Source organism: Ailuropoda melanoleuca, chromosome 6 (assembly GCF_002007445.2).
Source record: "Ailuropoda melanoleuca isolate Jingjing chromosome 6, ASM200744v2, whole genome shotgun sequence".
Taxonomy (NCBI): Eukaryota; Metazoa; Chordata; class Mammalia; order Carnivora; family Ursidae; genus Ailuropoda; species Ailuropoda melanoleuca.
Genome location: NC_048223.1, coordinates 10289012 through 10301040, shown reverse-complemented (window position 1 = coordinate 10301040; position 12029 = coordinate 10289012). Strand labels below are relative to the sequence as shown.

At 35.7% G+C, this 12029-nt stretch overlaps 1 protein-coding gene across 6 annotated transcripts in view; it reads right to left on the bottom strand.

The window, feature by feature from the left end:
- Positions 1 to 12029, bottom strand: part of CEP70 (centrosomal protein 70) — a 78682-nt gene that overhangs the window by 25566 nt on the left and 41087 nt on the right. For 5 of the 6 annotated variants that reach the window (XM_034661917.1, XM_034661919.1, XM_034661916.1 and 2 more), the window contains 4 exons: positions 11141 to 11310; positions 5801 to 5857; positions 435 to 522; positions 259 to 347 (listed from right to left, as the gene is read on the bottom strand). In XM_034661917.1, coding sequence (XP_034517808.1) covers positions 259 to 347; positions 435 to 522; positions 5801 to 5857; positions 11141 to 11310 — 404 coding nt within the window. The remainder of the gene's footprint in view (positions 1 to 258; positions 348 to 434; positions 523 to 5800; positions 5858 to 11140; positions 11311 to 12029) is intronic. The other variant, XM_034661918.1, reaches the window with a different exon arrangement.

The following is a 12029-nucleotide window of genomic DNA, read 5'->3' as shown; positions in this document are numbered from 1 at the left end:
ATAAATCTGAATCTACTCTGCGCTCCTACCCAGTTTTATCTTTTTCAGTGTTGGCTTCTATATTCTCACTTCCCTAGCCTACCTACGTGTGTTCTTGTTCCATCATATGAGATACAACGAAGTACAATGAGTGTAAAAAAGTATGAGGTTTCCAAGATTAGCTTTACAGTAAAGGAGCTGGAAAGATTCATTTAAGACCCCAAATTCTATGTATTTACTTTCCAAAAGTTAAATAAAAATTATGTAAGTTTCTCTCACCTGGTTTCCAAATCTCTTTGGAGATTCAGCTTTTCACTTAAAAGTGCATCAATCTTGGATTTCGATTCCTTGAGTTGATTCTGTAATGACTTCAACACATTTCACAGAAAAATAACTTTCCTAGATTATTATTTTATTTTATAAAAAAGTAATTATTAATCATGTAGTCCCCATACCATTAGAAGGCCTTTATAAGTTGGTGAAGCATCCAAACTTCTGTAGTCTTTTTCTTCTTCTGATGGACTTTCATTTTCTTTATATTGCCTGTGAAAAGATACATAGTGTGTACTTCTTATGAAAAATCTATCTCCAAAGGAAAAAATACAGCTAACAAAAATTAACCCAATAAATGTTTGATAACCTAAATATGAATCAAAATTTAAGCCAAATTTCCCACTTGTTCTCAGAAAGAATGCTATTAGAAATACTACTACCCAGTATTACAGTACCTATTTATTCACTATCACCTTTAATTAAAACATAAGATCCCTGTGGACCAGAACTTTGTTTTGTTCAACATTGCATCTCACTGCCTAGAGAGTATGGGTTATAAAGGGGGTGAAAAAAACACTTTTTGAATGAATAAAGTAACAAAGCATATGAGTGGACAAGGCAATAGATTTAATAGACCCAATTCAAGTCTTGACTCCATTAACCTGATGCTATTTGAATAGGTAAATCTCTCAGAATTTGTCTTCTGTCAGAGAAGTATCTATCACATCTACCTCACGGGATTGGTGTCAAAAGTAAATAAAAGACATTAAAGCACTCATGTCCAGGAAATCAGGAGTGAACTTCAAAAGTCACTTGCTTCCATTATACAAGACCATTTTTAAAATTTCTATCTGAAGAGAAAGATGGAATTAAACAAGGGAGCTTCACTTAACTACTAATTCACTATAGAACCATTTTCCCTGGGGTAATTTTTCAAGTGTCTCTGACATCTCAGAAGAAAATGTGAGCCTAATAGGTTTTATTCCTGTGTTACTATCCTTGGCTCTTGAATCATATGCACCAAGTTCGGGAAATACTAACAGAAATAACTAGCAATATATTTCATGTAATCTATATTGATGTAGTAACACTGGATTAAAAAAAAAAAAGTTACACAGCTGAAAGCCTATCATTTTAAAATGTACTTTTTCTGTTTTTCAGAGATTATAGCACATTTGCAGTTTTCTAAGGCTTCCAGCTGGTTAACTCTTGTATTCACATTTCTACTGCCTTGATTGCTGCTTCCTTTCCGAGCTTGCTCATGTATGGAGACAGAAAGCAATACCAGTCCATAGTATTCAGAAACTCCCTTCACAAGTCCCTCTGGAAGTCTTCCCAAGCCTGTGCCCTAAATTAGAGCTCCCAAATTGTGTACCATAGGTGTGCTATGCAAAAGGGTTACAAATATGGCAAGATATTCATCCCTCTCAGGCCTCAGGACAACTGGGTAGGGCTTAGGGTGGTCAGAGTTCTAAACCAGGTGCTTTCGATCGCAGCTTTGTGTGTACCGCAGTATGGTATACAAACATCAATATCTGTGTTTCATAATGAAAAAAACTTCAGACAACACTGCCCTTAATAAAAAGGTGTTAAGCAGGGGCTTTTGCCTCTGCAAGAGGCCCTGTCCCATCTCTCTTCCTCCTTTGGCCTTGCTCCCCTAGCTCTACAGGCACATACCTTCTTCTCCTGTGTCCTATGTAGGCCTCCAAATCCCTCATTTTCTCTCCTGTTTCAGCTCTTTCATCTCTCAACTCTTTCATCTTCTTTTCTTCAGTAATGTAATACTTATCAATTATACGCTCCTTTTATACTACTCCTGCTCTTTCAGTTGATAATAATAACCTATTTATAGGTCTCAAAATCCACCTTGAAGTTGCTACAATCTCACTATCAAGTTTGTACTCACTCTTAGAAAGAAGACTCAGTTGGAGTCTATAGTCAATGAACCCTGAAAAACCCTCTCCTTTGGAGATTCTTCCCCGCTGCAAAGTATAAATGACTTCTAATTTTTTCATCTGTAAGATTATTTATAATGTAGTGCCTATTTTCTTCCTATCTACTTCTTCCTTAGTGAGAGACATTCAATCCAAATATCTGGCCTGAGCAAAGTTTTTACAAGCCAAACTATTTCACTTCAGCTAGGCCAGTGGTGACAGGACTGCTAAGTGAAAAAGGAATTCCCTTCCTCAACCCTGGATTTTTACTACAAATTAATGACAACCAAACTCAACACTCCTCCCCAAAATGGACTCAATCCCGTTATCATTTCTAGTCAAAGAACCCCAGTTTGCACAACTTCAGAGGCAACTTCTCTTACTATATCCCACATGACGGATTTCAAATGATGGCTATGCTAAATCTTCTCTACTCTTACTAAAAATCCCAAACTCTATCATATATCAAGTCAGCAATCAGCAAGCTGCTGCCTGAGGGCTACATGTAGGCTGTGGATTTTTGTAATTAGAGTTTTACAGAACACAGCCATGCCAATTCATTTACATGTCATCTGTGGCTAACTTTGTGCTAAAAGAGCAGGGCTGAAGAGTTGTGAGACAATACAGCCTAAAATGCCTGTAATATTTACTGTCTGGCCCATTATAGAAAAGTTTGCAACCACCTAAATCTAGATTCGAATTTACTAAAGACATAGCCCAAAGGTTGCAACCGATATTGAGTTTGGACCATATAGTATTTTTGTTTTTTCTTTTTTAATTTTTTATGACTACAGTTGACATACAATGTTACATTAGTTTCAGGTGTACAACACAGTGATTCAACGCCTCCGTATCTTCTCTATACTCACAAGTGTAGCTACCTTCTATCACCATACACTATTACAATGTCATTGACTATATTCCCTACGCTTTTCCTATTATTCACATGACTTATTCATTCCATAACTGGAAGCCTCCTCTCCCTTTCACCTTACCCATTCTGGCCAATACCCCTCCCCTTATTTCTGGCAACCATCAGTTTGTTCTCTGTGGACCATACAATATTTTTTAAATCACTAAGTTAATTGTGAATATTAAAAATCTTATCTCATTTATAAATCTCAAAAAAACCAGCGAATCCAGCCACACTGAACTTCTTACAAGGTATCAACTGGCTAGAGTGTACAGTAATGGCCCCCTTCAGACAGATGGTATACAGCGGTCCAATTTGCCAAAGTCCTCACCTAGACTGCTTCACTCACTTTTGTTATTTTCTTGATTGTGTAAGCTTAAGTTTGCAACCTCTCAAGCCATTAAATTCTTCATTTTCCTTCTCTTTACTCTTACATATTGTAACTATCCATTTTAGTGTCAAGTTGGCTAGGCTACAACGCCCAGCTGTTTGGTCCAACACCAGTCTAGATATTGCTATGAGGTATTTTTTAGATACGATTAACAGTTAAATCAACAGACTTGAAGTAAAGGAGATCCTTTCATAATGTGAGTAGGCCTTGTGCAATTAAAGGCCTTAAGAACAAAGACGGAGACCCACAAGAACAACTCTTCCCTGGGTCTCTAACCTGCAGGACTGCCTCACAATCACATGAACAAATTCCTTTAAATTTTTCTGTCTATATAAACGTACATCCCATTGGTTCTGTTTCTCTTGAGAACCCTGACTAATCTACATATCTATAACCTCATCACCCAGTTTTTCTGAATTAAAGGAAAAAGTGCCTTCCTTCTTGCCAAGGCAAATGATGCCTTCTCATTCATTTACAGCCTACTTGGTCCACTAAGTGAAAGACTGCTCTCTATAGATTACTACGTCCATGTATAATATACCAACAAATCCCTTGAATTCCAGCCAAATTGGTTTAATCACCGTGCCATAAAAAAGTCTACATTTTTATATCTGTGCATTTTTGCTCACAGCATCCAACCAGTCTAAAATGACTACCTTTGGGGTGCCTGGGTGGCACAGTGGTTAAGCGCCTGCCTTCGGCTCAGGGCGTGATCCCGGCATTATGGGATCGAGCCCCACATCAGGCTCCTCCGTTATGAGCCTGCTTCTTCCTCTCCCACTCCCCCTGCAGTGTTCCCTCTCTCGCTGGCTGTCTCTATCTCTGTCGAATAAATAAATAAAAAATCTTTAAAAAAATAAAATAAAATAAAACAAAATGACTACCTTTTTTGCCTTCCTACTTTCCCAAATTTTACTTATCCTTCAAGCTCAAGCACAACTCTCATCTGCTTTGTAAAGGCATCTCTGGTCACTGCTTCCAAAACTGTTTTGTTCTTGTTCTAAACTCCTATATTACTGTCTATACAATTTTTAATAATTACCTTATAATGATATTATGTGTATTAGTGTTTTTTAATCTCATTATTTTTCTTATTAATGTGTTTACATTTTATTTCCCTTACTAGATTGTAAAATCTTAGAAGGTAAGAACCATATCCAAAACTGTGTGTCATCTCTGTAGAATCTAACACCATGCCTATCATCTAAAAGACAGTTTTATTTGGAAATCAGGAGGTGTCTGAAGTTACTTGATATAATGCTACTTTCTGAATAGAATGAAACAAAGAATTCCTCTATCATTAGTTGCTCTCTTCTTGTCTTTNCTATCATCTAAAAGACACAGTTTTATTTGGAAATCAGGAGGTGTCTGAAGTTACTTGATATAATGCTACTTTCTGAATAGAATGAAACAAAGAATTCCTCTATCATTAGTTGCTCTCTTCTTGTCTTTCCTTCCTCCCTTTTTTACTTCTTTCTCCCCTGCCTTCTGTTTTTTTTTTTTGTTTGTTGGTTTCTTTAAGAGTACCCAAGGCGCAAGAAGGAATCAGCAACTGGCACAGCTCTGCCATTGGTCCTGCTGTGTTTCTGGAAAGTCATTATTCTTGGGGAGAGAAGAATGTACACCTGACAAAAGTGGAGAATTTATCTGCATTGTTTACTATGGTGTCCTACGTACCTAAAACAACATGGCACGAGGTAGGGCTCAAATAAATATTTGTTAAAAGAATTATTCCATCTATAAACAATGAAACAAAACAGCTGTTTTAATTACCTTAAAGTACTCTGGATAATTTGGCCTTAGATATCCCTCAGTTATTTTAGGTTAGTCAAAGACCATTATCTTTATCTTTACCCTTATTTTTTTAATCAGAGGTGACAAGTGTGTTTTACTCTATATGTTTGATTTTTCACTATGACATTTTGTCTTTATCTCCTGTAAATCTGCACACTAATTATGTTGCACTTCAGTAGGTAGCTAGTCTAATCCTATGCACTCTGTGGATATACTCTGTAAGTGTCCAGTGGCTAGAAGACTGCAGTAGAACATAATGCTTCAACAAACTAAAACAATATTTCTTCTGTGACAAATATTTTGATTATTAAATACATTTTAAAATAAATGCAACAATACATTTTAACATAAAGAGTAAAACACAGTCTTCAAAATCTTTATATAAGAAGAAATTCATAGTTACATATTAGATAGATTTCCAAAGCATATTTAAAGTTTCAAAAGACCATAAAAACTTTTGGTGTGATTCATGACTGGATAATTAACTTTAAAAATTGTAAATAGGGTAAGTCTTACCTTTGTTTATGCAATTTTCTAATTTTACATTCATAGTAATCAATTAGGCAAAGCAACCTAGAAAACAGAAGATTAACTGAATTTTCAAAATGTGGTATTGGACCATTATACTATTCTCTCTACATAATTTCAAATTATAGCAATAAAGATACAGGTTATCTGGCAAGTTTATAAAAAAATTTAAGTGATTTTTGTCAGAAGTATTATACTAAGCCATATATTTTAATTTTGAAGTATAGATTTTAAACTAGCCACGAACATTATATCTCAACATATTAAATGAATATTTTCTTTGTCCCAGCAGTTCTACCTCTAGCAACTGCTCTCACAGAAATATTTGCTCAAACTTGTAACTCAAAATGAACAAAGTTGTTCACTGCACCATTATTTACAAGAGTGAAAATCCAGAAACACTCTAAATGTTCTTCAATAAGAGAAAAGTTAAATAATGACACATCCACTCTTTGGAAAACAATGAAGCATAGAAGAAATACTGTACGTAGGGGCGCCTGGGTGGCACAGCGGTTAAGCGTCTGCCTTCGGCTCAGGGCGTGATCCCGGCGTTACGGNATGTACGTAGGGGCACCTGGGTGGCACAGCGGTTAAGCGTCTGCCTTCGGCTCAGGGCGTGATCCCGGCGTTACGGGATCGAGCCCCACATCAGGCTCCTCTGCTATGAGCCTGCTTCTTCCTCTCCCACTCCCCCTGCTTTGTGTTCCCTCTCTCGCTGGCTGTCTCTATCTCTGTCAAATAAATAAATAAAATCTTTAAAAAAAAAAAAGAAAAGAAAAAAAGAAATAATGTACGTAAATTTGTATGTCCTAATAAAAATTGATAAGGAAAAAAAATAATGTTGCATAGCCAAATGTAGAGTACTACTCTATTTTTTCTTTTTTTAACATTTTATGCATTTAGGGCGCCTGGGTGGCTCAGTCATTAGGCTCTGCCTTTGGCTCAGGTCATGATCCCAGAGTCCTGGGATCGAGCCCCACATTGGACTCCCTACTCCACTGGGAGCCTGCCTCTTTCTCTCCCACTCCCCCTGCTTATGTTCCCTCTCTCGCTGGCTGTTTCTCTGTCAAATAAAATCTTAAAAAAGAAAAAAAAAGATTTTATGCATTTATTTGACAGAGAGAGAGAGTACAAGCAAGATGCAGGGGGAGCTGTGGAGAGGGAGAAGCAGGCTCCCTGGGGCTTGATGTGGGGCTTGATCCCAGGACCCTGGGATCACAACCCGAGTCAAAGACAGTTGCTTAACCAACTGAGCCACCCAGATGCCCCTCTATTTTTGTTTTAAAAAGAAAGAATTGTATATGAAGTTGTATTTGTATTGAATAAAAACTCTGTGAGTTCTTAACTGGGGGATAATACCATAACCTAGGGGACAGTCTTGGTTGTCACACTGATTAGAGTTGGGGAGGGCGCAGGATGCTAGAAGTTCGTTAACTGACACAATGAACCACTCCACCCAAAATGTCAACGGCACTCCTGTTGTTAAACACGAGGAAGGGCACAAACCAAACTACTAAAAGTGATTATCTCTGGAATATGGAAATTAGGAGGGGGTAAGCAGATATATTTTACTTTACATACTTTCATATTGTTTGAACTTCTATAAACATGTACTGTACTGCTTTTGTAATTTAAAAAACCCTCAAAGAAAAAAATAACACAATGTTTTCACGTTATTCTTCTTAAAGTAAGAATTTATACTATTTCCCCATCTTGGGACACTTACTCTTTTTTTCAGAGCTAATTCAACCAATTGTGCTTTTACTATTTCAACTTTCTAAATCATTCTTTCTCTCGATCTTTCTCCAACTCAACACATACCAGCTTTCATATTATCTGGTAAAAATGCTTTAATTTCCTTTATATCCTTCACAAACCCTGTCACCTCTTACTCCCCTCTTACACTACCATTTCATCTCGATCTTTTCCTTCACAGCAAGCTTCATTCATTCTGATTGTTACCGGATACCTTCAATAAACTTTTAGGGAGGACTTAATTGTGTGTCAAACTGGGAATTCTGAGCGAGACAGCAAGAAGGCAAACACTAAAAAGGAAGCATGTAACACTTATCACCTCTCCTTCCTGAAATATTTTTGTTCATCAGTTATCCTGACATCCGAACGTAACTCCTCTTCTGCCTACTTTCTTCCTTTATCTGAAATTTGGAAGTTCTCTGGAGTTTGGCCCTTCTAACTGCAGGGCTGATATCTCTACATGGCTGACAAAAGGTGCCTAAGCACATGTCCATAAATGAATTCATCATCTTCCATCCCTCTTCCCCAAACCTAGCTTGAAATCTGGCTATCTTTGACTCCTGTCCTTCTTTCAATATCTACAGCCAGTTAGTCTCAACAATTCCTTTCTATATTTCCAATAGCTCTCCTTTCTTTTGGCCCTAATTGCAGGCCTTTGCGATCTCCAACCTTGGCTATTACAAGTGATTATTAACTTGTCTTTCTGTCTCTGGGATTAATTTCTTTGATCAGAAATGCTGGGGGGGTTTTCCTGCTATATAGTAAGCAGAACCTAAACTCTTCAGCCTGCAGTTTAAGCCCTTCAAAGTTCCAGCACAACTTTCTTTCGATATTGTCTCCTAAAACGCTTACCAGCATCATCTTGTGTACCCTATGCTCCAAACCTCTTTGACTACTTAGGCTACTTGGCTATTCTCAAATATAGTCAGTTTTCCTGCCACCATACTTCTCCAACTAAAATACCTTTCCCTCACCTCTGCCTATTAAAATTCTATAGTTCCTAATAATCTTGTGTGTTATCTCTTCGTGAAGCCTTTCTGGTCATCCCCATATTCCTCAAAGGAAACAAATATCTCTTTCTGTCATACCCACTTAGTATCCTATTTGTCCCATCATTTTAGCAGATATCACTATCTGCCTTGTATTTTACTTACCTCAGTATGTGTCTATCTACCCAGTTAGACCATCAGATCCGTAAATGGCAGGAAACATGGTTTTACTCATCTATGTGTGTTCTATATTGTTTTTCCCAATGCCTTTGTAACTTTTAACAATAGCTGTAGTGTTTACAACTCATGTATTTCTAATAAGGTAAATTCACAATTTTTAAGTTGTGTGTCTCAAATTGAAAATTAGCTTTATTAAAAATCAAATAGAATAGAGAATCTCTAGGTCATTAGACAAATTCACACCTGAATTAGCTTGACTTCATATGGTACATGGTAAGTTCTCTCAATGCTTCTCCTTTACTCACTGTCTGACTCACTCAAATTGGCTGGTTTTTGTATTTGTTTTCATTCCCCTTCCTCTAACTCTCTTACTCTTCTATTTCTCCCACTGCAATTGTCTCTTTCCTTTTTATTCTTCCTTACCCTTATTTTTCTTTCTCTGCTTCTTTTTTAAAATTTAATCACACCTATCTCAATTTTTATGGCATCTTAATTGTAATTTTTAAATTTTTGTCCTGTTCTTCCTTCAAAAGGATCAAAATTATGTGTGTATTCTTTCTTAATTATCAAAATCTATAGTCTTGTTTTTAATTTATATAAGACCTCATTTATTTTTATAGTAAAATAGAAACACCTAGTTAATAAAAATCCCCAGTCCTACTAAGTAAATACTCAAGACTAATTAGAATGTAATTAGTTTATACTATTAAGTGAAAAAAACATGGTGCTACATTTATACATTATACAAAAAGGGGAAATATGAATATCCATACTGCTTGTATTTGTTAAAAATAACACTAAACATTTAAAATTACCTATAAGGGAAGGTAAGGGATAGGGTCAAGGGGACAGAAATGAAAACACAACTTTTCTGAATATAAATAATTAGTTTTGACTTTGGAATTGTATCAATGTCTTACATATTCAAAAGTAAATGGAAAATAAAAAATCCCTAAACAACGAAAACAAATTGAAACAAACCTAACTGTATATTAATTTGGTGACACATACAAAGAAATATTTCAGAACACTGTATTTGTATCCTAGAATATATTATTAATGTCAAAGATGATTGCAAAGAAATTTAAATTTCATAAAGTAGACTTATTGTTAGCAGTAATTCTGGTATTATTTTGAAGCTATTTTTATATGGTATATAATAAAGCAAATAGTTTTATGATATTGTTCTTAGGAATAAGGATTTCTGGTATAAAAGGAAGTTACAAATGTAGAATCAGAGTTTAAATAAAAATCCCGTAATGTTAACTTCAGTTGGAAAAACAATGATTTGTCTTTTCCCAGAAATATACATAATTCCTTGTACTCTTCTAAAAAGTCCTAAATCAATGACAACATAATAGACATTATAAGCTTGACAAGCAATCCCCACACCAAACTGTGGTCTCTAAAAACCATTCCTGACTAAAAGAAATGTCTAATTTATCTTAAATTTAATTTAGTCAATTCTAAATGTTTAGTGTTAGCTTTAACAAATACCTGAATTCATTCCCCAAAAGAGCTCTGGGGCAAAAAAAAAAAAAAAAAAAAATGTATAAAATGTGCCTCCTGCCTAAAAGTAAGAAATCTAACAAAGATTAATGAGGTTGGGTCAAAAGTGTATAATACCAGCATGAAGAAGTTCCCATTGGCCAAAGACAGAATAATATGATTATTAAAATCCAGGAGTTAATAACATTTGAAAAAAAGAGAGGATAGCCACAAACAAAAAATCGTATTACTTATCACTGGAAATCATAAGTGCACCAACTCCTTACTTTAAAAAGTGGGAATTAAAATGAAAGAATTGAGCATTAGTTCTACCTTCCCTGTAATAAACCACATAGGGCAACCAAACAGCCCCTAGACAATAGGAAAGGTTCTTTTTTATGGAAGAATTCCAGAGTGGTGGGAAGGGGCGGGAACAACAGAATTGAAAAATCACCATCTTGCAAAATCATTAATTGAGTAAAACCATTAGATGAAGGAATGATGGGGAATTTTATAGTGGAAGAATCAGATTACTATTTAACCCCCTGAACAATCTTAGCATCCTTAAGAGTAAGTCAACTAGACAATATGTGCCTCCTGATATGTCACAACCTACGAAGTACTTTGCCAAAAATATTTCTATCTGAATTTAGCCCTAACTTCCAGTTTAGAGAAACAGAGGAGACAGAAGAATAAATTAAATGACACAATAAGAAAGCAAAATCTAGTATGAGCTTCTCCAGGCCAAATGACCAGTTTCTTCCTTTGCGGGGGGGGGGGGGGGGGGNNNNCAGCAGAGAAGAGGGGGAGGAAGACTCCTCCAGTTTATAAGAGATATAACCACTCCCAAGATAAAATCTGTTTTAAAAAATGATAGTGAATCTAGCTACATATCAATTTATGTAGGAAACATTACTGTCTATCCAAGATGGTATGAGGAACTCTTTTGCAGAGATAAGCAAACACTCTGTTTTGAGTGACAATGCGCTCTTCCTCCTCCTTTGTTAATCTATAGATATCCTTTTGCAAAGAAGCAATAGTCTCTTGTTGTTCCATTCGTTTTTTCTTATAATGCTGACATTTTGCCTGTAAGAAATTTTTCAAAAAACATAATTATAATATGTACATCTAGGACATGGTGTGCTAACAATATTGTACCAAAGCCATCTTCAGTTTCTATTGAGATGCTTCATTCAAGAACTTCAAGAACTGTTTTTAAAAGGGTGCAAGCTCCAAGAACATTAATAAGTCATAAACACAAAAAATATAACAATAGGAAAAATATAGTTTACAATTAATCACATGCATTCAAGTTTTTAATAAGGAACTCCATAAAACTGATATAATTTCATGTAAATAAGTTTAGAGGAAAATAATAATCAGGAAGGGACCAATATTAAGGAGTCAAAAAGAAACAAGATTTAGAAACAAATTGAGGGTTTCAGAGGGGAGGGGGTTTGGGGAATGGGGTAACCATATAATGGGTATTAAGGAGGGCATGTGTAGTGATAGTCACTGAGTGTTATAGGCAACTAATGAATGGTGGAACACTACATCAAAAATCAATGATGTACTATATGCTGGCTAATTGACTATAAAAAAAAAAGTGTAACAAAAAAAAAGAAACAGGATTTAAAATTCAGATTCTTAAGTAATCAATGATAATTCAGGATTTCAGATGGTTTGATCAACTTAGGCAATCGTGCAATATGGAAGACAGTAAACTCAGAATAACTCCCTAACCAGGATTTATTATTAAGAAATAATATATACCCCGGGGCGCCTGGGTGGCACAGCAGTTAAGC